This window comes from Psilocybe cubensis, chromosome 4 (genome assembly GCF_017499595.1).
Source record: "Psilocybe cubensis strain MGC-MH-2018 chromosome 4, whole genome shotgun sequence".
Taxonomy (NCBI): domain Eukaryota; kingdom Fungi; phylum Basidiomycota; class Agaricomycetes; order Agaricales; family Agrocybaceae; genus Psilocybe; species Psilocybe cubensis.
The window spans coordinates 776,855-803,010 of NC_063002.1; the positions used below are offsets into that span (position 1 = coordinate 776,855).

The following is a 26,156-nucleotide window of genomic DNA, read 5'->3' on the forward strand; positions in this document are numbered from 1 at the left end:
AGTCGATGAGCCGATGAATGAAATGAGTGTATGCGGCGTTCCGTTGTAGTTGTGGTTGTAGCTGCAGGTGAGTTTGAGTTGGGTCCGAGACGTTAACGTCGATGTCGATGCACCTTCACATCTCGAATCCCAGATTCGCATGCCCGCAAGTCCGCAAATGGGACGAAGTCGAGGACGAGTCGCTTTGACCAACAGTTGACGGGCGCTAAAGCCTAAAGCGGCGTGACAAGCCAAGTGACCAAAGCCAAGGCTTGAGCTAAGCGCTAGGCGATCAATGACATGACGTCACAAACGCGCTCATCGCGTCGCGCAGGTACGCGCAGGTACGCGCAACAAATCCAAACGCCAGCAGCACACCCGACCATCCCCCCCAATCCCCCCAATCCCAACCACCCAACTATCCCCCCAGAAACCCAAACCCAAAAAATCAACCATACAACCACCACCACAAGAAAAAATTTAACCGGCACATTTACAAATTTACAACGTCTCCCCGTCCACACTAGACGAAACGACCTCGCCTAACCCTAACGCTCTTGCGCGCGCGCGGACTGTGCCGGTTGGGATGCCCCTGTTCGCGTTTGCGTCCTTTTTCTTTGTAGCACCAGTACCAGTACCAGTTCCATGCACAGAGGCGGAAGAGGAAGATGATTCAGCGAGCAGTGCACCACCCCCTGAGCCTGAGCCTAAACCCGAACGCCGCGTCGGACTCCGTGTCGGACTCCGCGAATGCGAATGCGACATGATACGGACTTCGACTGCAACTTGTCTTCCTTTTCTTTTGTCTTTTGAGTTTCCGGGTGAAGATGGTGCGGCAGTGTGGGTGTGGGTGTGGGTGTTGGCGCTGACGCCGAACATGGGACGCGTGCGCGTGCGGGATCGGGTGCGTGAGCGGGATCTGGATTTTCTTTCGTCTTCTTCTCCTCCTTCGTCTTCGTCTTCTTCTTCTTCTTGCTGCTGCTGCTGCTGCTGTTGTTGTTGTTCATCCCCCTCTTCTTCTTCTTCTTCTTCTTCCTGACGCAACTCGACGAACCTCGCCTTCGCTTTCGCTCGGCTAGTTTCACGCTTGTTATCGACATCGGTATCGGTGTCGGTGTCGACTGTAGCTTTCGACTTGTGTTTCGGGTTCACTCTGCCTTTCCCTTTGGCTTTGGCTTTGGCTTTGAGTGTTGCATTGGCATTGGCGCTGGCGCTAGTTTTTGCATTTCCCTTCCCATTGTCGTTCTCGTTTCCCACAACTTTCCGCAAAGGCGAAGGCGAGACGAAGATCGTACTTTCCTCCTCCTCTTCCTCCTCTTCTTCCTCCTCCTCCTCCGCCATTGGCTTTGCAGCTGTCTTGGATTTGGACTTTGCGCTTGGTTTACGCGCTGCCTCGTCCTCGTCTACGTCCATCTGTGTCCCGTCCGCCATCTCCACATCCCCTTCCCCGTCATCCCCTTGATTTTCCTCCTCTTCCTCTTCTTCAACAGCAGCAGCAGAATTAGCACCGCCTTTCACCCGCTTCGCAGGCCTTGCTCGTCCATGTGTACCCAGCTCCTGCTCGTCTTTATCATTTGCATTCGCATTTGCATTGGCATTGGCTTTAGCTTTTCCCTTCCCTGGACCCTTGATAACACGCACACCAGCTTCCTCGCCCTGCGCGAGCATCATAGGCGCGGTGCTTATCACGCGCTTCCGCTTGCTCTTCTGTTGTTGCGGGGCGGGGGTACTAGCGCTCTCATCCTCTTCCGCGTCTCCACTTCCACGCGCGCGCCCTCGTCCGCGCCCACGCGCACTAATACTAACACTGGCGCTGACACTCGACTCGCCCGATACATTCGTAGCGCTCGATACAGGCTTGCTTCTCACCCCCCCGCTCCCACCAGAAGCAGCATTAACCCCCCTTCCAAAAATCTCCATATGCAGCGCAGAGCTCCCGGCGCTCTGGCGCTTCACATGTCTCCTCCGCGGACTCCTGCTCCTGCTCTTGCTTCTGCTTGGAAGTGCGGGTGGGTCGTGGCAGCGGAGTTTGGCGCATGGTGTGAGTTTGTCGTCGGTAGGTGTCGAGTCGGCGCGGAAGCGCGCGCGTTTGGTGTCGGTCTGGTTTTGAGTGTGTATAAATAGATGATAGGGGTGTTGTATGTAAGGTAACGTAATATGTCATTTGGGAGATTAGGGTGAATGAATGGACAATGGACAATAGGTGACGGGATGGATGGACGGAGACAAGGGGCGCATACAGAGTAATGAATGAGCGAAATGTCCAGGAACAAAGCGGGAGAGTAAGTGAGGACGTACCGTATGCGGACCCTCGTAGCACCATCCATCAGGCGGACCCATATCGCCCTCGCCCTCGACAGTCTTATTGCAGCACGTATACAGAGTTTCATATTCACTCCCACTGCCGACGCGGACGCGCTCGACAATGGCGCTGTCGTCGTCGTGGGGGACGCGGCACGCGGTGTCCCCGTTCTCCAACGCGAAAAAGGCGGCGTGGCAGCGCACGCAATGGAGCTTGGGGGGTGGGCGGAGATCGGCGAAGAATTTGGATAGGTGGGATAGTGTTTCTGGGGGTGGGGGTGCGGGGGCGTTGGGTTTGCGGATTGAGGCGGCGGCGGCGAAGGAGGAAAGGGAGGCGGGGCTGTTGGGGTTTGGGAGCTGGTATGGGGAGGAGGGGACGGAGGAGGCGGGGAAGGGGAAGGGCGTTGGTGGAGGCGGGCAGAGGTGGGCGAGGGTGTATTCGTGCAGGGTCTGCGGAGGGACGGAGGCGACGAGGGCGAAGAGAGCGGTTGGAGAGGTCACGCGCTCTGGCTCGTCATCGTGCTCTTCGGGTTGGGGCGAGGGTGTGTCTGTGGGCCCTGGAGGGGGTGGGGAGAGTGTGGATGGGTCGATGTCGAGCGAGGGCGATGGAGTGTGTAGCTGCTGGTGGTGGTTAGGCGCAGCAGGCTTTCTGGAGAAGAAGGAAAACATGAAGATGGGAGTATGATAGTTCAGTACGCAGTATAGATAGCCGGAATCAAAATGCGAAAATGCTCTCCCCTCGAGGCGTCCCTCTTTTTTTCGCACGCGGCTACGCCTTTCATCAGTCATGTGATCACAACATACAGCACACCACGCGGCCCCGTCCTGCTTCGCCGTAGCCTCAAACGCAACGCGTCCACAGCGAGGCGGCAGGCTATGAGAAATTCGGCGTCTATGGGTCCACGGCGATACCCGAAAAGAACCTTTCCTTTCACCTCCACGCTTTTTTCATCGATCACACTATCTTTATCTTTATCTTATCCCTTTATGCAACAGCAATTCCTTTGACGCTTACACTCCCTTGATCATTATACGATTAACCCAGGCGTATACCATGGACAACGATCCTCCCAGCTCACAACCCGCCCCTCCCCCGCAACAGCAAAAACAAGCTGACCCTCCTTCCCAACGTTTCCCCCCTTTCCCGCCACCCCCGCCCTCTGCCGGCTATATAATCCCATTCTCCAAGTTCAAAGAACACGGCATCCAGATCTTCGCTGACCCACTCACAGGCGCCGAACTCGACGGCCTGGGCATACCCACCGTCCGCCTGCGCGTGCCCCACGACACCGACGAATGCAAATCCAACGCAGGACGCATACGCGCGGAGATGAAAGCCAAAGCCAAAGCCGACGGCGACGGCGACAACGCAGACGAAGAAGACAAAGATGAAGGTGAAGAAGAACCCACCGACAAAGGCAAAAAGAAGAAAAAGAAAAAGAAAAAACCTACCATGTCGTACTCGAACAGGAACAGGAAGAACGTCGCGCTCCCCGTTGACCTCTCCAGCATCTCAGACCCGATCGCCCGCGCACAGGAGCAGCGCCGCCAGCGGCTCATGCTCTTCGCCAAACAGGAGTGGTGGGAGCAATGGGCTGCCGGCGAGGATCTGCGCAAGGGCAGACCCGTCTACGATACGTGCGTCGCCTCGCTCGCATTTCCGCACCACCGTCTGACTTACTTTAAATGTATAGATCCCTCCCACCGACAGACCGCATCCACATGGCAGCAACCGACTTCCGCACAGGGCGTATATGGCCACCCGCCGCATCCGGCGGCCTCCAACTGCGCTACCTCTGGGAGCAATTCCGCTTGTACGCCGGCCTCCTCGGATCCACCCCCGTCTGGCGCCGCACAGACATCGCCCCGGCCCCATCATCCACAGTCGAAGTTGACGGAGACGATGACCAAGATGGCGGAGATGGAGATGGAGATGGCGGAGCGGATGATGATGAAGAGGACGATGAAGAAGCGTTCGAGCGCGATGCGATGGCGTCTGGCGTGCGCAACCCGTTCCTGCCTCCCAAACCGCGTCGTGAGCCAAAGGAAAAGGCGAAGCCTAGACCACGCCCCTTCGACTCCGATTTCAACGACGACGACGAGGAAGATGAAGAGCGGGACGACATAGACCACGACGCGCCGCTCCCGACGTACCCGCAGAACCAGATCCCGCGCGGCAAATACAAGCGGATCCCACCCCGCGCGCCATACGCGCTACTTAACACAAAACCCATCGAGATCCCTTACATCCCCCCCTCCTCCCTCTCCTCCTCCCTCTCCACACCCCCGCAGCGCAACGACGACCTCGCCTCAACGCAAATTACCCTCCTCCTCTCCCTCGCCGTCTCCCTCCGCCACATCCGCCTCACCGCCTTCCTCCGCGACCCCGCGCGCGTGATTAGGGAGTTTTTGAGTAGCTATTTGTATACCCAGGGACTGGTGTATGGTGCGCCGGGAAGGATGATGGGTGTTGGGAGGCTTGTGCTGTTTTTTATCGAGTTTGTCGTGAGAGTTGGTGCGTTGAAGGAGGATACGGGTGGTGGTGGGCATTCCCTTCCTCTTGGCTCTAGTGTGCTCGGTAGCGGCGGCGGCGGCGGTACTGCTACTACCGGCTCAGGCAGAAAAGGCGAAACGCGCCGCCCCAAACCCTCATCCAAATCCCACACCACCGGCTCTGCAGGTGCAAGCACAAGCGCGATGGAGCGTGAATTCATGAAAGCGGCGGATGTAGCCCGGCGCGCGGTGAGCGAGATCCCCAAGGCGGGGTGGGTCGTGAGGGTGTGTCCGGATGTGGTGGGCAGGGGGTGCGAGGTGATTTGGGGGCGGGTGTGGGTTGAGGATGCGTGGTGGGGCGGGGATAAGGGTGGTGGAGGAGGAGGAGGAGGTGCGGGTGCTGTTGAGGAAACCGACGCTGCTGGAGATGTGTCTGCGAGCAAAGCAGAGGAGCAGGTAGATGTAGAGGCACAGGTGGAGGAAGCGGGAGAAAAGGCACCGCATAATGAAGAAGACGAGGACGAGGAGACGCGCATGAAGAGATTCGAAGACGAGCTGCGTGCTGCGAATGTGCAGCTTGTAAGCGCGGACCCGCTCGAGCTCGGCGTGCCGCCCGAAGTGGACGGTGTCGTCGTCGGGTCCACATCCACCGCCGCGTCGCAGGGCGCTGAGACCAAAGAGCAGGAACAGAATGTTGGAGGAGAGGAGGAGGAGGAGTATACGCTGGATGATGTAGTTGATGCACAGGCGTTGGTTGCTGAGGGCGTTCGCGTGCGCGATCCGGAGGACGATGTGGATGGTGTTCCGGTTGTTGTTGTAGAGGAGGAGGGAGGGACAGCGCGAATTGAAGAAGTCGTCGATGAGCAGGTCGGAGAGATTTCGGGTATGAAGAAGGTGGTGTCTTTCGCTGATCCCAGCACCATCACCACCACCTCCTCCTCCTCCTCCTCCTCCTCCACCACCGCCGCTGACCAAAGCAAAAATCCCACCAATCCACCACCACACACACCAAAAGGGGATAACGACACCACCATCCGCCTCGAGGTTCAAAAATCGAGTGATGTCGCGAAAAATTTCCATGTTGGGGATGTTTCTCCCACTGCGGATTTGGTTCCGTTGACGGAAGCACATGGTGGTGGTGGTGGTCGTGTGCGCGGAAATGGAGACGCGATCACGAACGCCCCGGATGTGACCGAAAGCGTGATTAATGACGTCACGCGTTCTCTTCTTCCTACGGATCCTCCTACACCGACACGCAAGTCCAACCCCGCGCCGACTGTACATACCGCCTCTGAATCGAACTCGGACTCGGATACGTCCTCTGACGGGTTCTCAGATACAGATGACTGGACGCGGCTTCCTAACCCGCTCAAATCGCGCTCGGAGAAGAAAACGGATGACGAGAAGGAGAAGGATAAACGGAACCCGTGGTTACCGCCTGCTGTACAGCCGCTGTTTGGTGTGCTGGGGAGTATGTCGTTGTTTCCGGAGCGGTATAGGCCTGGAGGATGCGATGCGGATGTAGGGTGTGCAGAGCGGAGTGTGAGGCGGGTGAGGGAGGTTATACTTCCTCCCTCCTATTCCTCCTCCTCCTCCTCTTCCTCTGCCTTCAAAAACGCGGGGAATGGTGCTGAGAGCACACAGCCGCAATCAACAACACCAGCGAATACGAAAGGCGTGCCTGTCGCAGCGAGCGGCGTGGACGAGGCGCTCGCGGATGCGCTGGCGCGCGTTGTGTTGGAGCCGTGGATCGACTTTGACGATGCAGGCTGCGCAGGATCGTACATCACCCCGCGCACGCAAGGCCCACGCGCACTGCACCCCGACGAACTCGCTCTCGCGTCCGCACCGGACATCGCCCCTCGCGCGCTCGACGACGACACAGGCGACCCGCTCCCGGACGCCGAGCAGCAGCCGCTGACGGCGGAGCAGGCAGCGAGGAAGGACGCGCAGAAGCGCGCGCGGCGGGTGGTGCATGAGCGGAAGAAGTACGCGCATGATCCGGGGAGGGATGCGATTTGTGTGCTGCTTGAGCCGCGGGTGGCGGAGGCGATGTGTGTGGGGATGGGGCTTGCGGGGACGTGGGTGCAGCTTGTGCCGGTGTATGTGCCGCCTCCGCCTGGGACCGACGGTGCTGCGCGGGGGAGGGGGCGCGGGAGGGGGAGAGGGAGGGGGAGGGCGACCCCGCGTGGAGGGCGCGGAGGCGGAGGCACAGGCGCACCCGCACCCGCACCGTTCATCCCCCCGAAACAGCCGACGTACTGGTACATCGAACACCTGCATATGGCTGTACCGTCGTACTGGTCCGTGCCGCCGCCTTCGGCAGACGCGCCGGGCTCGCTGCTCGCGGAGGGCGAGGAGCTCGCGCGCATGTTCCGCGAGGCGGTGGAGAGGGGCGAAGGTGGTGTTGATGTGCGTGCGGGCAGGGGTAAGGGAGATGGCGCGCGTGCGGGGTCGAGGGACGATGCGGAGAGGATGGAGATGGCGATGGAGATTGAGCGGGAGATTATGATGCGCTTGGAGGAGGAGGAGGGGGACGACTTTGATTGATGGGGATTAAAAATGTTTGCTCCCTTGTGCTTTTTTCACTGCGATGCTTTGATCTGATATGTAGCGCTAAAAGTGTGTTGTTGTAGAATACTTGTACTGATATGGGTGCGTGTGTGTGTGTAAAGCTAAAGTTAAATTGTAAACTGTATATACTTGTACAATTCTCTCTGTAGTAGAAAAAATATCAATTGCTTGTATCCCTACATTGGCTTTCAGTTGATTTTTTGTGGCCTAGTCACACTGCGTCAAAGAATAGGCCCCGGGAATGGCTCCCCCTAGGGAGCTTGTCCGGAACACTAGGTGATTTTGGCCCTCAACAAAATCCGCCAAAAACAGACCTACTCAGGGGCTCTTCCAAATAAGGAAAGTTTTCTGCCTTGCGGGGTGTCAACGTTGAACGCGTCGCGTTAAGACTGCTGACATTGACAAATTTGTGGTAAAAAAAATACATCATGATCCCAATATTTAAGCACATATAGTAAATAGTAACGCCTCACAAGGTCGTTGCGGCGTCCATCCAGCAATCTAAATCTAATCAAGCACTAACATCCACAACCGTACTTGCGTGATGGGTGTCTCAGAGGTATCAGAACACCACATGTTACATGTTCAATCCGGTACCACAGCCCAAGTTGACCTTCAAGTGCTTTCAAGACTTGCAGCACAGAACCTGATAGCCAATTTCACAGGGTGCAGACTTTCCTTCGCCAACTGGAGAGACGTCCTTGACCATGGTACCCTGTGGGCACTGCGGAAGCGGGACACAGAAAGGGGGCTTTCCAACCCATTGGCAGCCTGCAGGTACAGCTTCAACCGATGTAGCGTCAGAAATGGCGCGTTCTGTGGGAGAGCCCATGCATTTGGAGGCGAATGCTGCTATGAAAAGTGTTGTGATGGCGAGAAGTTTCATGTTGGTATGGGCTGATCTGTTGGAGAGTAATTTATTAGCGAGGTGGTTATTTGGTTGCAGTGATGTGTGGGCAAACGTACTGTGGTAGATGGTTCTGAGGAACTGGGGAATTGGAATGTCTTTGAGCTCGTTTATATAGCTTTAGACTCGGAGCATCAATACTTTTCAAACGAACTCACTAATTTAGCTAGAGTGAATTTGTATGTAGACTAAATGTCTAAATCGGCTGCTGTACTTATGTCAAAGTAAGCGCTATACCCAGAAGCTTAAGCTTAATCGCTTGCACCGGAAGAACTGTCGCGGAAGAACAGTTAGCAAACTGCAGATTGCAGTAGCATGCAAATAATCAGTACTTCATATTGTTTTCCAATAAAATGCTGTCGGCTAATGTTTCGTGCGTGGTTGTTCATGCACCGTGTCGCCTTGGCCTGGATAGGAAAGTCAACAACTTATTACGGCGACGCAAAAACTACTTCGACAACAACTGTAACGCGTGCTATTTTTAGCAGTTGGTAGATCTCCTTACATGATTTCGCTTCAGAGTCCCGACAAGTTGCCCGAAGAGAAAGAGAACTTGATGCCTTAGTGTCACTTTCCAGAACTGAAAATTGCCTCTTAGATTACAACTGGGCATACTTACCAGTGATGTGCCGTACCCAGTACCACGCACCCAAAATGGAAGGTGGGTACATGATGTTCCCAGGCCTTCTGCACAACTTCATGGGCATCGTTGCCATCGCATAAACACAAATATCGCATTTAAACATAGTATAGTAGGCACATATTTTGAATTAAAATTAAACAGAAAGAATTGCATGTGTATCTTCATCAATATCAACCTCATCAATGTCAAATTCTGCTTCCAAGTCCCCGATTACTGGATCATCATCGCCTTGTGCATCGAGGTCAAGAAGGTCGTACGTCTCTAACTCTTCTTCGAATGACATAGTTGCGTGTTGCTCTTATGGGGGTGGTGAATATATCCAGTTGAGTGTGACACGAATCGTTAACCTCAGCGATGGTTTTTTTCTGCGGTGATGTCAAAATTCTCACGGTACAATCACTCACCAAATGCCTGGGATTGCTCACTGGGTACGTACCCATACCTTTTTAGGTAACGGGTACAGTACCCAGTGGGCAACGGGTACAGTACCCACTGGGTACTGGGTACGTACCCATACCTTTTTAGGTAACGGGTACAGTACCCAGTGGGTACTGGGTACGTACCTGGTACCCACTGGACGTACCCGCACAAATTTATACTTACCTCTTCTTGTTCATATAAAACCCTTCAATAGAGTCTATAACGAGGTTTAGCTGCCAGTGACTCATCAACCATCTGGTCCCGGCACAAACATATCGTTTCAAGAAGCCGTGAATGGTCGACTGGACGAAGGCACGAGTGTATTATTGAGTACATTGGGCAGGTTAAGAATCAGGTTCAAACATCACAATCATGGCCTGTATGATAATCAAACCAAACCTTTTTCATACAAAAGCGCCCACAATTGACACAGTGTACATACATGATCACCCGGAGCGACTAGCTTGAACTTTGGCTGCATTACTGTGGAGTAGGGATTTAGCAAATTGAACATGTCCGATGACCATTGGTAGAATCCCTTACGTGAAGATGTTCCAAACGGCTGTTTGGTTTTGATAAATGGCAAAGCCTATCCAAAAGCAAGTGTTCAGTATGCGCCAAATTGAGTAGTAAATCAAAAGAAACGTCTGGAACTTACCATCATTTGGAGATGCCTGACAAAAAGACAAAATTTCAGTCATGGTAGTGATTAGTATTAAGAGTTGTAAAGTTTACCCCATCTATGAGGGCGTCTGCATATTTAATGAGCCGATTTCCATTGTTCTCTTTCAATCCGAGCATGCCAAACTGCCAGGGCATAATTCTGGACACATAAAGGTGTCATTTTTCCTGCATGTATTCGGTTCAATGAATATTACTTACCCGCTATATTATCATGATTTGTTAGCTATACTAACTTGCTAGTGTAAACTGGTTATAAAATGACTAACCCGTGTTCTGTCTTCAGAGCCAGATCTACCCACGTTGGGTATATTGTTGATTTATTATCTGTCATCGTTTGCGAAGTTGATTGGAGAATTCTTCATCAATGAGTGTTTGGCTCACGAATTCCGATCAACCCAAACTCCTCGAGTATAACCGGTTTGTTGGCCTTTTTAGCAGCTGAAAAAAAAACGAAGATGAGTATATCGACCTCGATTGTCTTGGTTGGAAGGTACTTGCAATCGGCGTGCATCTGGATCCACTGCAGCCCCCAGTCTTCGACGGTAAAATTCGATCCGGGAAAGTCCAATTCTGGATACCTATGAGCAAAAATTCATCAATGCTGCTGCTTTTGGTGAGTTTCCGTCATAATATTCACCATGTCTGGGGATATAAATGGTATGTTCCAAAATCAACGTTTTCGAGGAAGAGCTCTTCGTCAAAATCTTCGCCGGCTGATCTATACGGTCAGAACATAACTTCACAAATTTCGCTATTTGTCACCTTGTCCATTGAAGTTATAGTCCGAGATGAATTGGCCATTCAGCCAATAGCCTATATCCTGATTCCTTTTGAAAAAATGGCCTTCACCTCCGGTCGTAATCATATGGAAGGGATCTCTATTTTTAAGATGGTCAGTCATTTGATAGTTCATCAACGTAATTGTTCTGAAGAAGGCGCAATGCAACTTACAAGGACCGGACGAAGTCCGTTTGCTGTTTGTACCATTTCGTCAGCAGTTCTGTGCCCGGTGCACAGTTCGGACCGGCAGGGAGGTCCCCCAAACATCGCGCTTCATTCATCATCTCCCATGCGAATATGTTGGGAGACGACTTGTAGCGGTTGACGATGGTAGTGACGTAGCGTTCTAAGAATGAAAAATGTTAGTCAAAATAGTGGAAGACAAAGGTTAAACTAAACCGGATACTTGCGATATGAAGCGATAATTTTGGGATTGGTGTAAAAAACATCATGGGTGTTGCCGGCACCTGCTATCCAGTTGATGTAGAGTTCCGATCCCTAGAGTAGCAAGTAAATGTGCTATCTGCATCGTCTTCAACTGATTTCAAGCTCACTCCATATCCAACCCTGAAAATCCACCAGCAGCCTTGTGAGTTTTTTGAATCCTTTTGCGGACATATGATCTAAAATTACCAGTTATTTGTGAAGGCAAGGATAATCTTGATTCCATAGTCGCCGGCTGTCTTGACAACGAAGTCCAACCTTTCCAAACCCTGGGGTCCGTCGTTGAGCTCCCACTCATTAGAGTTCCACACCTTAATCGCATTGAAGGGTAAGCATCGGAGGCTATTTTTGAAGCCGACACAGTGACTGCAAACACACTTGATAGTAAGTCAATCCTGATTGCTTCGCTCCTGCAAGCTCAGAGCCATTGATAGCGTTGAACCCCTAGAGTTCAAAGGTTTCTTCCAGTCATGGCAGAGTCCGAGATTGACGTAGGTGACGTACCCAAGTGCGAAGAACTTTAATGCCTGCGCCCTGCATCTCCCTGAACGTGGCCCGAACGTCATTTTCGGAGGTCAAGAGAGGCAACCACTAATACATGAAATGTCGGATATTAAGACCCTTAGCATGCAGGGTCCAACTTACGTATGAGTTCGCGCCGACAAATGCCTGGTTTACGGTATGATCAGCAGGGTCTACCACCTTTCGAGCGTTTATAGAAGTACAAATGGTTTTCCATCGACTTCGAATTTGCCGTTTCTCTGAGTCGCGAATCCTTTTGGGAGCGAATCGGTGCTCTGCCCTACAGCCACACTGCTGGCACATCCTAAGAGAAGAGTGCACACAGCCAGCGACAGATTGATTATCGCAAGCATGCTTCGAAACCAAGTTAGCTAGATCTCCTTGAGGTAAGCCTGAATCCTAGCGATGGCGATTGAAAAAGGTGAATTGAGATAAGTTATCTGTGCTTTTAAAGTCCATGTTGCGTTAAACTGCAACTCCGTGAGCTTTGCTGGCATTCAAATGTCTTCCTTCGGTGGAATATCGGGCTCGGACCGTCCGGAAGAGGCGTGATTATGGTGCGGCCAGTTCGCGGAAAGCACTGTGATCTAAGTAAAGAGTCAATGTAATGAGCAGCTATGTATACCGTGATCATTTGACTTACATCATTTTGTGATACAGTGCGTCTTCAGGGCTTAGAATGCCAAGCTACAGCAAGTCTATAAATGTGTTCTTGGAGATAAAAATATGCGCCTCTAGGTTCTTCCAGTCAGTATCGAATGTGGAAAAAAGACTCAGTGATTATTAGCAAGTGCTATAAAAGGCAATTATGGATGCGCTGATATGAGATACAGTCATTTTCGACAGTTCGATAAAAGAGGGATAGATCTATTGTTAAAGCACTCACCAGCGATTGCACGGCGCAATCGAAGCAGTGATAGAACCCGATTATACATACCCAGGTAGACTTTATCGAGGGTCAGGAAAAAGTTTTTGTTTCGCAGCTTCTCAACGTACTCACAAAATCTTATTCGATCCTATTTTTCATCCATGGCATTTCGAAGCCCCGAGTGCCTCAAAGTCCCCACGGCGTACGGGTGGTGCGGTTTCCCGAATGGGCGGTATCTCAAACATCACTGACAACAGATAACCTCATGCCGCTCCAGTACCTGTTTTCGCAAGTTGCCATCGTATTCAATGATCTATTTTGTCTGCAGTTAGCTGAGAATTCAAGAGCCGGAACGTTCCTGGATGTTGTAGGCCGGTACAATTACCCTTGCATGAGTAAATGCCAGAGATATAGATGGTTCTGGATCAGACTTGACGGCGTATGCCTTGACAAAAGACAAGATTATGGCGATGGAAACTCCGCAACGATAGCAATGATAGCGCAACATTTCAATGATAGACATCATTAGCTGATCATCTAGTGCAGAGCATTTTATAACTAAATGAGGACTCGCCCTGGTCGGATTTCATGCAGTCCGTCAAAATTTGGAAGGCTTGGTGTGATTCCCGAGCATCCCTTCAGCGTTTCCGACTGTTTACGGAAAGACCACCAAGAACTTAATCTGAGGGAGTATATCTGTCTGGTCTATACCCATCTCCTGGTGTGCACCCGCCTTTTTGAAACTTGTGTAGAACTTCCAATTTTCCAGGCTTTCCAGAGTGTTAAGTTCCGGGTATGCAGACTAGGCGGTAGGAGGCGGGAAGGGTTATCATTCCAACAAAGGTTACTGCGCGTGTAGAAAAGTAGGATTTGTGACATGAGTATTCGTATGAAACCAGCTTTCTCTGTGTACTTTGTAGCTCAAACATATATTCTCTATAAGCAAAGTGTTAATGAAAACTTTTTATGTCGTATTGCTCTATGGGAAGTGAACTGACCGTAGTTGACGTGGATTAACCCAAAAAAATATCCAGACAGATCTAAATAGTCCGCTAAAGTCGTATCAAAGGTTTCCTGGATTCCAAATGACATGAATCGCCATTCCGGCATTGAAGCTGGCATGCTTGAACGATATTGCTTGAAGATTGAGCACTAAAATAAGATCACGGTGCCATAGACCACGAGATGGTATCCAGAGAGAGAAATGCTATGTAGGTCATAGGACTAGCGGTTGGCGCACGAATATGTTGGTTTTCAACATGTGGAGATCAGCTAAAGGTGCTAAACCGGGTCCAACAGGCGACTACAACTCGGACCCTCCCATTGCACGTGACATATATGAACCAACTAACCTCATTCCAAGCCTCGAGGCGCCTCCATCATGATAACACGACCAGGCAAACATCACTTTTTATCCTTGACCGCCACCATCACATATCGTGATATACTGCTTGTAACTCTTTCTATGAATATTCCTAAGCCTTCCAACTCCGGATTTCGCGCTCTGGGTCCCCAGGAGGCCGAACACGGTAATCGCCGTACCCCAGGAATCATACATATGTAACAACCGCTATGGATGTTTCAAGTGGCGCGAAAGGGCGCTTCGAGGCTAGATGGTGCTGGGCAAGACCTATTGTTTTTGTACACAATGTAAGCAATCAATTCGCTTTATCTGCGGTACCATGCCATCGTGGCCCAGCTATCTGCCCGACATCCTTCCTTTGTTTGACTCTCTAAGGTGGCTCGGTATTCTTTGCACCTCCTTTGACATTGATGCTCATGGCGCTGAGTTGTCTATTTGGTGTATCTTCCGCTCTGTTCAACTGTCTCAACTGTCAATACCATCAAGTCTGCAGATGCTCGATGAATGTCTAATTGTATTATGCACCTCGCTAATCACGTCTTTTTGTTCAGCCTGAAATCTCTACAAGACTAGAATTTCAGATAGAATTTTTTCCGGCCTTTGATAGCGTACAGAGCTCAAGTTGGGACTGGGTATGTGCTACAAACTAACTTCATTTGCGAGGGTGAGTTTATCTATCAGTATTTATGTTGACCGCCGCTCACCTATGTAATGCTGTTCTTAGCTGAAACGTTAGCAGTTGACATGCCAATCTCCCCCGCTCGTCTCCCTGATGCCGAAAACCTTGTCCCGACTGCCATTTCGTGCCGCCGAGAAAGTTTGGTGAATGCATTGCAAAGGGATTGATGCCTAAAATTCGTTGAACTTGAACCCGAATATTCGTTTAGGCATTCGAGGAGAAGTTACAGTGCTTGCAGAAGATTTATATTTCAAGAAATATTTTCGATGGCTCAATTCAAGTATCGTGCTTTTAGTCTATGTGGACGGGGCTTTGACCGGTGACGCCATCAGGGGACCGGCAAGTTCGGTAGCCCCATTAGGTGTGATACTGTTGCGTGTGGAATCCGTTCAAAACTCACCCATCGGTTACCATATATACTTAACCCTAGACCAGCTTTCCTTCTCACTATCCCCACAGTATACTTTCACAATGTCGAAACGCGTCCACTTCGCTACAACCAACATAACCTATCAGCCAGGCTATGAGTCCAGCCCTTCACCAACTTCTTCCTCTTCTTCCCTGCCTTCAGACTCGTCCTCGTCGTCATCAGAGCTCTTGACACCACCCCCAATTGATGAAGATGACCGCCAGTCAGCTTACCCACGCACGCCTTTTGCGAAGGAACTCGACCTTTACCCAGAAGTTGTGACACCAGGACCGACAACCCAAATGCAGATCCACTTCCTGCTGGCATTCACTCCCTACTCAAAGCCTGCTTTCTACCATAACCTTGCCTTTCCACTTTCAAGCGTTGAGAACAAATATCCCCCTCGTGCCTTCTCCGAGCCCGCAACTTCACCTCCGCTACCCTCACTCACTATATTCCACCCACGTATCAAGCAGGAAATCATTGTAAACCCCAACCCACCTGTTGCCGGCTCCTTCGTCTCTGTCCGAGACGTTTTGGTGAAGCTTTACATGGAACTGAGGCTCGCCATCCACCCATCCGAATACGCAGCTGTTCCGAAGGAGGAGAGGAGGTTTGTGGATGATGCATACTGGCGTCGATGCCGCAAAATACGAAACGAGGCCGACAGAATTCAAGAAGAACAGAAGGGCATCAAAAGAATCGACCTTCTCATGGGACAGACTCGATTTACCGGGCTGTCTGGAACGCTGCGTGCCCCAGATATTTGGGAGCTCAACGTCGGATTGCCGTAGACGTTCTTCTGAATTGACGTCTTTCCGCATTCCATGAGAGATCGCCGCAGTCTGTCCGTCTGTTCACCTATCACTCCTTCACGCCATGTATCCAGACCTTATGATCGAATGCCTTTCAGCTTCGCCGCCATCAGTCACCGCCTCACTTACGATGGGACCATTTCATACCCCCCATCGAAGTCCTGACGGGTTCCCCAGCGCCCATGACATATTTTATCATTCGCCTTATTCGCTAATCTTCCATTTACGGGATGGTTATGTTGGACAGATTAATTCATCTCGGTGTACAGTGGAGGCTCCATAGAGCCAAGTATGTTAGGTTTCCCAACCCCGCACTCTCTTTGGGGTATTCCTGGATTACCCCCTACCCTAGTTTCTCTCGGTTGTAGTTCGGATGTAACAAAAGTAGCATCGGCGGCCCGGGTCACGACTCGCGGAACCGCGAAAAACCAATATGTATTTTATCATTTATGCCATTTTATTTCTGGATGATCTGAACTGAACACTGGTGTCCTTGTCGCAAGAAATTCGGGAAAGGGTAGGCTCTTAGTTTTCCGTTATACAATCCCCACATTGCCCCGCTTCCTCCTGGAGAGTGTCAGTGACGCCGATCGAGGAGTCGAATAACTATCAACACCGTGTGATGGCCGTCGGGCGCTTACGCGCTTATTGCTTTCCGCCTGCACGGCGCTCATACCGGTTACATCGACTCTCCCGCCAATGCCATGTATGTGCACTAGATTAATATTGCTACCGCCATTCTTAAAACACGAGGCAGTGGCTTGTGCAGTGTACTTATTTTTGCCTGCCATGTGTACGCTTTGCTGTTAACTCGGAAATGGACGTATTAAGGTCTAATGATAGTCGATAACAAACGAAGAGGAGCACCAAGCGAAGCATGGGTGTTATTTTTGGTACACATATTAGAGGTACATAGTTTACTGTGATGACAGGCACGTTGGCAAAACCTTTTTGTGCAATTTTGGAAGTCAGAAACCGCTGAAATCATAGCCGAATTGACGATCTTGATCTTCGCTATTGCTGTCCGATTCCGAGCCATCCTCCCCATTTAAGTCATCCATGGGTTTCTTCATAAACTTGTTTAGATCGATCTCCTCATGCTTTTTATGTCCGTCTGTTGTATCACTCTCGAAAGCCTTATCATCCTGGGTATCTCCGCCCCAGCCACCCCATCGCGCCTTGCCCGCAATCTCGTAATTGCGGTAGTTGATACTCCTGAAATCTGCTTTCCACGACTTCACGGATTGCTTTTGCTGCGCAAGACTCTTACGTTTTATCGGCTTGCCGTCTGGGGTTTGAACTTTAAGTGCACCATATATCCTGAATGTTCCGAAGCATTCCGTGTTGATCTTGCCCTCGAAAAACCCACCGGGAAGAAAAGTGACGATCGCGCGGTTGTCGTCACTGAAAGTCATCGTATCTTCGCCTGCCTCATAGCCGCGGTATTCGAAGAATATCTCGGAGTTTAGATATTTGGGTACCGGGTGGAGTGAGCGCATTACGCCTTTGAGTACACCAAACTCGAAAGAAGCCCATAGGTGTGCAGAAGTCGAGGATGGGTAAATCTCCAGTGTGGATACTCCAGACCAGTGATAATCTTGTTCGGAGACAATCATGGGTGCTTCCACATCGTACATACCTGTCCAAGTTGACGGGTCGACCGTGCTGTCTGTGACCTTACTAGAACCAGCTTTCATCGCGCACAGCTCGGCATCCAGAACATTTTCCACTGCTGGCATTCTTTCCCAAAGAGAAATGAGCAATGTGCGAGCTTGGTCGGCCGAAAGTGAAGCAATCTGCGTCTTCCTGGAAATTTTCGTTAGTTTTGAACCTTTAGGCAGTGTGAGTCGCTGTGCCACAATATTCTCAACCTTGCCCTGTATAGTGTTGGCTGACGATTGCTTAGAAGCAACTTTCTCAGTCTTTTTTGGCGAAGACTTTGACTTAGGTACTTCGAGTAGCCTTTCTTCTTCCCATCTTATTCTAGCTCGTGTTGCTTCCTCGTCGCGCTGTGTCTGTATTTCTCGTAGTTCTTGTTGCCGCTCCTCATATTTAACATTCAATGCTTCCCATTCTGTCTTCATGCTCGTCTCGAGATCAAGAATCGCTTTAGGAACTTGAAGACTTTTTCCATCTCCAAACGCGGAGAGAAGCCTTTTCTTTGCAGCGATTTTGGTTTTTAAGTGGCTTCAATCCGTAATGTATCATTTGTGCGGTGTAATAATGTGCCTCGGGGTCGACGTGTGTATCTTTGGGTTGTCTTTTAGCCACGGTTCCAGCTTTTGTAAGCAATGGTGGCGGAGGTGTATAGGTAAGAAGACGATGAAGCTCCGCTGGATCTGCGCGCAGGTGGCACATCCCTTCATATTCTGCGTACATCTTGCTTTGCTTGTAGATAAAAGCCCCTCGGCTGACAATAGGAAGATGATAGTAAAAGTCATACTCGCTTTCGCTACCGTAGAGTGCCATTATATCAAGTTCAACGTCTTGTGAATAGTGACGATTTCGAAATGAGTGGCGGACGTAAATGAAGTTGATGTGCAAGTCGCAACAAACGCGTCGCGTTAAATTAATACGGTAATAGTCGCACGTGATACAACAAATTCCGCTCATCACGAGCTACTAGCGCCAAGTAGAAAATGGTTGTTAATGCTTTTTCTCTAGCAGTTTACGTACGCCGTAATTTCCCCAGCGTGTGTGCAATCCAAGTGCAATCTTCTACTATACCCCGTTAGTTCTCCTTCAGCAGTGCCTCCAGAAGTTCACTTCGTCTGTTGCTTTTCATTTTTGGGATTGATGTTGCGACGTGGACGTCTCCCAAACCACCAATTCCTTCCGTAGAAAGGAACAGATATTTTCCCCGGCGGAAGGGCTCATGAAAAGAGCAATGATGGCGTGTTTGTCATCCTGCAGGACATTCCGTATTATTCGAGGCGATATTACTGTTGAAACAGGACCTGCGTATTCAAGAAATTTGGTACCGCGTTGGTGAATCTCGCAAACTCAAGATTTGCCCAAAGCTGCAGGATGGGAATATCCCAAAATCATACAGTTCATCCCAAGCCCGTTCTTTGACTACGAGAGACTCTAGCCCCTGTTCCCTCAGGGCATAATGGTTGGAGGGGGATGTCGGACAACGGTATCGCGATGGCTTTAACAAAATATGGCATATCCGATCATTAGTTTTATTCATCATTCTGTACATTCAATGTTCAATGTTCACTTGCCCTATACTATCTAAGAGCGGACAGATAAATACCCAAGTTGTGTTCCACAGACTACCTACATCCTCCTTCATCCTAATTGTCATCTGTACTCTCTTCAGAAGAATATGCTTCAGACATGAAATTCTCCAAGTCAATTGACCAGGTGCGTTCGCCTTCACCATCTGTGGTATCACTTAAAAATGGATCCTCCTTTTTCTCTTCAGCAATGCTATAGGTTGCCAGCCTGGCTTTTGCTCTATCAGAGGCCTCACGATTGGGAGCGTTTATTCGTCTCCACATCAATTTCCAAGACTGGATTTTGGCAAGTTGTTGTTGGCGTGGAAGAGTTTTGATAGATTTCTGAGGTCGACAGCCATAAATACGGTATGTGCCATGTTCAGCGGCAAACATGTGTCCTTGAAGAAGGCCTCCAGGATGGAGACTAATGATAGCACGATTGTCTTCATCAAAAAACATACTGTTGTCAGCCATGTAGCCTCGCCATTCGAAGAATATTTCAGTGTTGAAGAACTTTGGGACTGAATGAAGAGATCGCATGACGCCCCGAAATCTTCCAAAGTTGAAATATGCCCAAATATGCCTTGAGGTGGAGGACGGATAGATTTCGAAGGTGTATAATTTTTTGTGAGACCTAGATTCATCGTAAGAACCATCCAGTGAAGGGATTTCCATTTCGTATAATCCAGGCCACTCTGACAGCTCTGCATGTTTCTCCTTCGCCATCAAGTTCGGTATTTCCGACGAAACCATCTCTTTTTGAAGAATAGACTGGACCGCAGGGAGCCTATCAAACAATATCTCCAGCAATTGGCGAGCTCTTTTATGCGTTAGATCGCTGATGCTGTCCCGTACAGCATACGTTTCGATATCATAAGTAGGCTCATCTGGCTGTAATTTATTGAATTTTTTGATGGCAGCCCTTGGCTCCGTTGTCCTCCTGGGTCTCGAACCTCTGAAACTTCCAGCAGTGGCTTTGAGTCCTCCTCGTTTCGTCCTTCTGGTGAATGTCGATGATTTTGGGTCAGAACCCTTAACAGGAATATCACGATTTCCCTCAGGTATCCCGAATAGATCAGCGACCGTAGGGGTTACCGTCAGTGTGTTCAGATTTGGTTCATCTTCTGGTGAAGATGACTCGACGTAAAGTATCTTGTGTCTGGATGTGGTCACACGCTTCCCTTCCGACGACTGCGCCCCCACGGAAATCTCATCTGGGCTAATTGTATTGGTTTCATGGGATATGTGCTTGGTCCTGGCCCTTTTTGTTGATGATACAACTCTTTTGTATTCAGCATGCCCAGAAACATGATCGTTTTCTGTCGTAAGACTTTCGCCCTCGCTCTTCCGAGTGTCTGACGCATCCACCATATCCGTCGTCACTGAATTCGACTGATTCCGCTTCATCCTGGATTCGAGTTCAAGGATGGATCGAGGAACTTCCAAAGTTCTGCCATCTTTCCCGCCAAAGGCCTCCAGCAGTTTTTTCTTTGCGGCACTCTTGGTTTTCAGGGGTTTAAAACCGTAATGTATTAGTTGGGCGCTGTAAAAGTGCGCCGGATAGTTTAAATATGAGTCGACAACGGCTGACCATATCCTTTTCCCGTTCTCGTTGACTGCTGGCGGAGGTGGTACATAAGAAAGGTGTTCATAAAGCTCAGGGGCACTTTTCCTTGCATGGACATAGCCATCGAATGTTGCATAGAATGTACCGTCTTTGAAAACAAAGTCGCTCTCCGTCGAGAAAGTCCCTGGAAGAGTAGTTGTTGAACGGGGATCTTGGGGAGGATCCATATGAATGGTCGTGATGGTGGTGGTGTAGAATGCTTGGTTAAATCAAATCAAATCAAATCCCACAAAAAAATGCCACAAGAGTCGGGGCCACGCGACCTCATTAACACGCTACACGTGATCGTTACTCCAATCTCGACAAACTCGTGAGTCCATTCGAGGACTCTCAACGTAACGTTCATTTACGAATAAGCAGTAAATTCGAGTTTTGAAGCTCTCTTTCGGCTACTCACATTGCGACGTCACGGTGAGTAACCTGATTTATTAAAAAATAGTCATTTAAGAAACCGAAATATGGTTGTATTTAGAAAGTTGCACGAATTGGAAGTTCAACCGCCTCTACTGCGCTACGAATATCCCTTCTCGAAATGTCGACATTTGCCTTTTTGCCTCGGTCCATCAAACAAAGAAAGGCTGAAACACCTGCGAAACAAGATCAAGTAAGTTCCAGTGTTGCTTCGATATCGACACTTGCTGGAGCTCCAATCGCAAGTGAGAGTCAATCTTCCAAGAAATGGAAAGGAGATGCCAAAGGAAAAGCAAAGGACCCCACAGATCTTCAAACATCTTCTGGACATAAGGCTATTCTACATTCATCCGCAAAGTCTCTTGAACCAGAAGACCTTGCTCGCGTTGTCTGTCTGGCGTTGTCCGATTATAATTTGTGGTCGGACTCTGATCTGAGGCGGAAGATTGATTGGGCAGGTGGTGGAGAGTTTGGCCAAGAAGACAATGTTTCGATTGATGATCAAGGTGGAAAACTTGGAGAAGATTCGGGATGTAAGTTCAAGTCTTTCTCTGCCTAGTTGATTGTCCCAGATGTCATGAAGTTCACGACCTTTAAAGATATTCCCCTAAGTTATATCAAGAAGAATTCTGCCGTGTTTCTCCAAGCCACCTCGTCCCCATCTTATATCGAGCAACCGGACATTGCATATGTGAAAGCGCTACGAAGTCATGCATCCTACCTGGTGGATGTAAGACTTGTCTTGTCCACTGATCAATCATCCAACTTCGCCCCAGAACGCTGGCCAAGAACAGGATCTTCCTCAACTGGATATGAAGTGAGGCGAAAGAAACCAATTGCCAACTCAAGAGAATTCGGAAAGTCGGAATGGGACAAGTTGACGGTATATATTGTATGTGTCTCGCCTCGTGATTTATCTACCTGCGTTAAATGTTTTCCCAAGGAAAATATTCCGGTTCAATATCGCAGCGTGTATGGGGTTGCCAAAGTCGTTTCGTCGCTGTTACCATACTCGGAATACCCCATGTCGAAGGTTCAAAATGTTTCTTTCCCATCCCATCATAATGATCGCCCTGGTACATTGCCCACATGCAAAGGATTTGCACTGGTTACGCTAGCTTCGGATGACGATGTAAACTTCCTCCTTGATGAATGGCCTTGGGAAGAATCTAATCATGACTCCAGCCAAAAGTCCCCAGAGCCCCGTTCCGACGATCCCATTAGACGAGAATCCTCAAAATTCGGTCTACGTTGCCTCAACAAAATTCGTTGGGATGAACTCAAGGCAGAATATCTCCTGTACCGACAACAACTCATCGCAGAAGTTGACGCTGACAACAAGGTTCAAGAACAGATCAATAAGATGTCATCGAATAACTTGAAGGTGTCCCAACACTCAATGCCCCCAGCCATCAATAAACCCGACAAAGTTCCAGTAGCAGAACATCTGGAAACAACTGAACAGGGACAAAAAGACTTTCAGCCAATTCATGCGGAATCGTCGTATCCTTCTGGGTGCCTTGTCTTCGTACGAAATATTCATCCAGAAACGAACAAAACGTCGCTTCGCGCGTTGTTTTCTCAATTTTCGCAAAAAGACGAAAAAGAATTGGCCTTGTCGATCAACAAGACCGATGGGCTAGATTATGTGGACTACACCAAGGGTTTAGATTCTGTAAGCTTTACATTTCTGTAGCCTTTTTCAACCCCATTCTCACCAATTGCTAGTGCTATTTGCGGTTTAGCACACCATCACATGCGAAGGAATTCGTAAAATATTTTACATCCCATCATATTGGTCAGGAAACTGGGTTGGACGACAGTGGAGAAATGCTTTCGTCTACGTCGCAAGATAAATCCCCCAAACTTGCAATCATTCCTGAAATGGTTTCTGGCAGGCGGGAAGAACTTTACTGGCAAAAGGTTCCCGAAAGAGTGAGAAGGCAAGCGGTGGATAAGGCACTGAGTATCTTAAACGTTGGAGATGCCCAAACATTCCAATTCGAGAGAACGTCCGGAAAGAAACGTCGAAGGCGGTAATGAGGTCAGCTCTCATTCATTTTTTGTATGATTGCTTTATTGACATTTATTCTTTGACAATCGTTAGATTCTTACACCGCAGCTTTAGAATATGCCGTCGATGGATATAACTTGCATATGCACCCTCGTCTTGAATTTCGCAGTGGGCCTATGTTTTTTGATTGGATTTTTTTTTTCAGAAATGAGACCCTGGTTATCCTTCTGAGTTTTATATGTCTTGACCACTCCTTCTATTTTTTGAGTTCGTAACTGTTCGACCTCCTATAATAATTTCCTGGCAGGTCAAATGAACCATTTCGTCAATTCAACATTCGCACACCTGTCGTGTTGCACGTGTACACTAGAAATTGCCATATAGGGACAAGTTCATTTAACAACTTTCATGACTTGAAGCACCTTTGCCTTCACCTCACCTCTGCGCTACCTCTCACACCCTTAATCCGACATGATCTAACTACTACGACTACCGTGAGCAAAGTTTGGATACCAATCTTGAGATTATGTCTGATTTCAGCCTCATAGAATCTCTATCAATTAGTTCACGTCAACACCCCTTTCGTCATTCTATTAGAACTTTGTCAATAACTATTTCATTACTATGGGCTCAGGACAGTCAAAATTCGGTCGTGGAAACAAGAATGCACAATATCCCTACGGCTACCCCCCGTTTTCTCATTACTCTGGCACTCAGCAACCTTTCATTCCCCCATACAATGCTGGAGGCGGATTCATACCACCAGGACAAGCTATGTTTCCTCCGCAGATGCAACAGTATGGTGTCATACCGCCCGAATTCTATGGACAGGCTGCTTACAACCGGCCTCCACGTATGATGGGCTGGCTACCTCAAGACAAACCGGTAAAGAAAAAGAAGAAATCGAGGAGAACGAATTCGGAGAATTTTGTAGGAGGCTTTGCGGGAGAGGCACCCGCCGAGAGTATGATATCCAAAACTCGCATATCGGATATTTCTGAATATGTGTCACAGCGCGACCTCGACGTGCACAATCCGAGTCACACAATCGACCTGATCCTGATCGGCCTAACATGCCTGCTCCAGAAATTCAACGTGGGTTTATGGCTTTACAATCATTCGTAATAGGGTAATAATTTCTACTATTTAACAGGGTCAACTACGGCCCATTCATCTCGAGGACATGACCGTCGTGCACCAACTCCTTTCATCCCTCCTCAAAGTCACAGACACGACGATCGAGATGAAGACGATGACGATCGACGAAGAGGCCTTCGTAATACCGATATGAATAGAAGGCAATCGCGCCGACGCTCCCCCATTCGATACGATACACCGGAGCCGATTGACGATGATATTCAAAGGATTTTGAGGCCTATGCCATCTGCCGAGTCGGTTGTGTATGGTCCCAAGGGTGAAAGGCCAAGAAGACGTCTTACGAATCCTCTACCTGAACCTCCTCGAGATATTTATGAGATGACTCCCTACAAAGCCCTTGCCAGCTTACCAAGAACGTCTGCTGCTCTGCTTGCAACCTCGTATGGATCTCGACAACACGTATATGATGCAGAGAATCCGGCGGTAAAGAGAAACAAATCAATGAAGGGCATACTTCGAGCATTTAGCAAAAAGGAAAAGAAAGATCCTGTTGTTGTCGTTCCGATATTCAAAAATGGATCTCAGGTTCAATTCCAATCCCAGCTCACACAGCCGCAAATGCAATTTCCACAACCTGATGCACAATTTGCATCTCAAGCTCCGCAAGGCCCGCTGCAGCAATCTATGCTGGTGCAACCTCAAATGCAAATGCCTCAAGGGCCAGGAACATCTGCGCCCGACATACCTCTAATGGCACAATCGCAACTCACACAACCCCAAATGCAAATGCCGCAGCCCGGACAAAGTCAATCAGATATTAATCAAATGCAGCAATCTCAATTGACACAACCACAAATGCAAATGCCTCAAGGACTTGGACCTACGCCTGATATACCCTTGATGCAGCAATCTCAGCTCACTCAAGCCCAGATGCAGATGCCTCAACCTAATGCGGACACGCTTCACCGTTCGGGATCGTGGTCAAGTAGAAAGTACGGAGGAGGGAATACACCTGGGCCAAATCATCTCCAGCCGCAGAACATTCAGTTCCCTCAGCCCGTTGGCGGGGGTTCTCATTATGGTTCGTCACCAATGCACTCACATTCATCTCGTTCAGCCGATGTGATACCTTCATTTCCCCCAATTCCTCCAGTACTGAGCAATCCGCCGCCCATTAAGTTCGACCAATCCAGTCCGTTGAATGGTTTCTTAAGTCATTCGCAGTACCGCGTTCTTTATCGAAATCAAACCTACCCAACAGCATTACATCTCCATGAAGCTATGAAGTTTACCGATACCAAACCTGAGATCGCAGAGATAATCAGGAACTTGCCAAATATACACGACGTGTATCCCACAGCACAACACTATCAAGAATATATGAGGAATGACTGGCAACACAAATGTGTTGAATTTGTGAGTTCTTTCCAAACTCCCTGAAACTTTCTCGTATGGCTTACACTTACCTGACAGATGGAAGAAGTCGTATATTTAAAAACACGACAACATCCTGACCTGCGCGCCCTTCTTATGAACACCGGTTACGCGGATATTGAGTATATTGACAAGAATGATTCTTTCTGGGGAACTGGTCCAACAAACGATGGTCAAAACCACCTAGGCAAAATTATGACTCGCGTTCGCGAAAGATTACGAGTATTCTAGACTTCACTTATTGTTTCCCTGTTCTCTCCCTTTGTTCCTATTCCTTGCGTCACCTATTTCATCTCTCATGCTCATCTTTCTGTACTACCACTTTTTTTATTTCCTTGATACCCTACATTTGGGTGCTACGTTGCTGGTTTTTATGCTGCTTTTCTGATCTCACATGAAAGTCACTGTGTTTTGAGATCCGTTAAGGTTCGACGTGTCCTTCTATCTTCGAATTAGTTGATATTAGC

General features: G+C 49.2%; 8 protein-coding genes across 8 annotated transcripts; 4 read left to right on the top strand and 4 right to left on the bottom strand.

Moving 5' to 3' along the window:
* Positions 1–480: 480 nt before the first annotated feature.
* JR316_0004356 (uncharacterized protein) lies at positions 481–2,949 on the bottom strand (the record flags this gene model as incomplete). The annotated part of the gene is made up of 2 exons (XM_047890122.1): positions 481–2,079; positions 2,278–2,949. 2 exons carry the CDS (start codon positions 2,947–2,949, stop codon positions 481–483), a joined length of 2,271 nt encoding a protein of 756 aa, XP_047749883.1.
* A 385-nt stretch (positions 2,950–3,334) lies between these two features.
* On the top strand, positions 3,335–7,323 carry JR316_0004357 (uncharacterized protein; the record flags this gene model as incomplete). Its single annotated transcript, XM_047890123.1, has 2 exons — positions 3,335–3,918; positions 3,975–7,323. 2 exons carry the CDS (start codon positions 3,335–3,337, stop codon positions 7,321–7,323), a joined length of 3,933 nt encoding a protein of 1,310 aa, XP_047749884.1.
* Positions 7,324–9,763: 2,440 nt separating this feature from the next.
* JR316_0004358 (putative mannan endo-1,4-beta-mannosidase A) lies at positions 9,764–12,100 on the bottom strand (the record flags this gene model as incomplete). Its single annotated transcript, XM_047890124.1, has 14 exons — positions 9,764–9,800; positions 9,861–9,906; positions 9,976–9,991; positions 10,053–10,140; positions 10,268–10,325; positions 10,383–10,579; positions 10,639–10,719; positions 10,953–11,127; positions 11,336–11,367; positions 11,415–11,536; positions 11,604–11,669; positions 11,730–11,816; positions 11,871–11,927; positions 11,951–12,100. 14 exons carry the CDS (start codon positions 12,098–12,100, stop codon positions 9,764–9,766), a joined length of 1,212 nt encoding a protein of 403 aa, XP_047749885.1.
* Positions 12,101–15,128: 3,028 nt separating this feature from the next.
* Positions 15,129–15,860, top strand: JR316_0004359 (uncharacterized protein; the record flags this gene model as incomplete). The annotated part of the gene is made up of 1 exon (XM_047890125.1): positions 15,129–15,860. The coding sequence occupies one exon, from the start codon at positions 15,129–15,131 to the stop codon at positions 15,858–15,860; it is 732 nt and encodes a 243-aa protein (XP_047749886.1).
* Positions 15,861–16,849: 989 nt separating this feature from the next.
* Positions 16,850–17,965, bottom strand: JR316_0004360 (uncharacterized protein; the record flags this gene model as incomplete). The annotated part of the gene is made up of 1 exon (XM_047890126.1): positions 16,850–17,965. The coding sequence occupies one exon, from the start codon at positions 17,963–17,965 to the stop codon at positions 16,850–16,852; it is 1,116 nt and encodes a 371-aa protein (XP_047749887.1).
* A 1,215-nt stretch (positions 17,966–19,180) lies between these two features.
* On the bottom strand, positions 19,181–20,899 carry JR316_0004361 (uncharacterized protein; the record flags this gene model as incomplete). The annotated part of the gene is made up of 1 exon (XM_047890127.1): positions 19,181–20,899. One exon carries the CDS (start codon positions 20,897–20,899, stop codon positions 19,181–19,183), a length of 1,719 nt encoding a protein of 572 aa, XP_047749888.1.
* A 365-nt stretch (positions 20,900–21,264) lies between these two features.
* Positions 21,265–23,183, top strand: JR316_0004362 (uncharacterized protein; the record flags this gene model as incomplete). Its single annotated transcript, XM_047890128.1, has 4 exons — positions 21,265–21,676; positions 21,743–22,035; positions 22,087–22,818; positions 22,947–23,183. The coding sequence occupies 4 exons, from the start codon at positions 21,265–21,267 to the stop codon at positions 23,181–23,183; spliced, it is 1,674 nt and encodes a 557-aa protein (XP_047749889.1).
* A 598-nt stretch (positions 23,184–23,781) lies between these two features.
* On the top strand, positions 23,782–25,920 carry JR316_0004363 (N-glycosidase; the record flags this gene model as incomplete). Its single annotated transcript, XM_047890129.1, has 4 exons — positions 23,782–24,121; positions 24,172–24,252; positions 24,311–25,671; positions 25,729–25,920. The coding sequence occupies 4 exons, from the start codon at positions 23,782–23,784 to the stop codon at positions 25,918–25,920; spliced, it is 1,974 nt and encodes a 657-aa protein (XP_047749890.1).
* Positions 25,921–26,156: the final 236 nt, after the last annotated feature.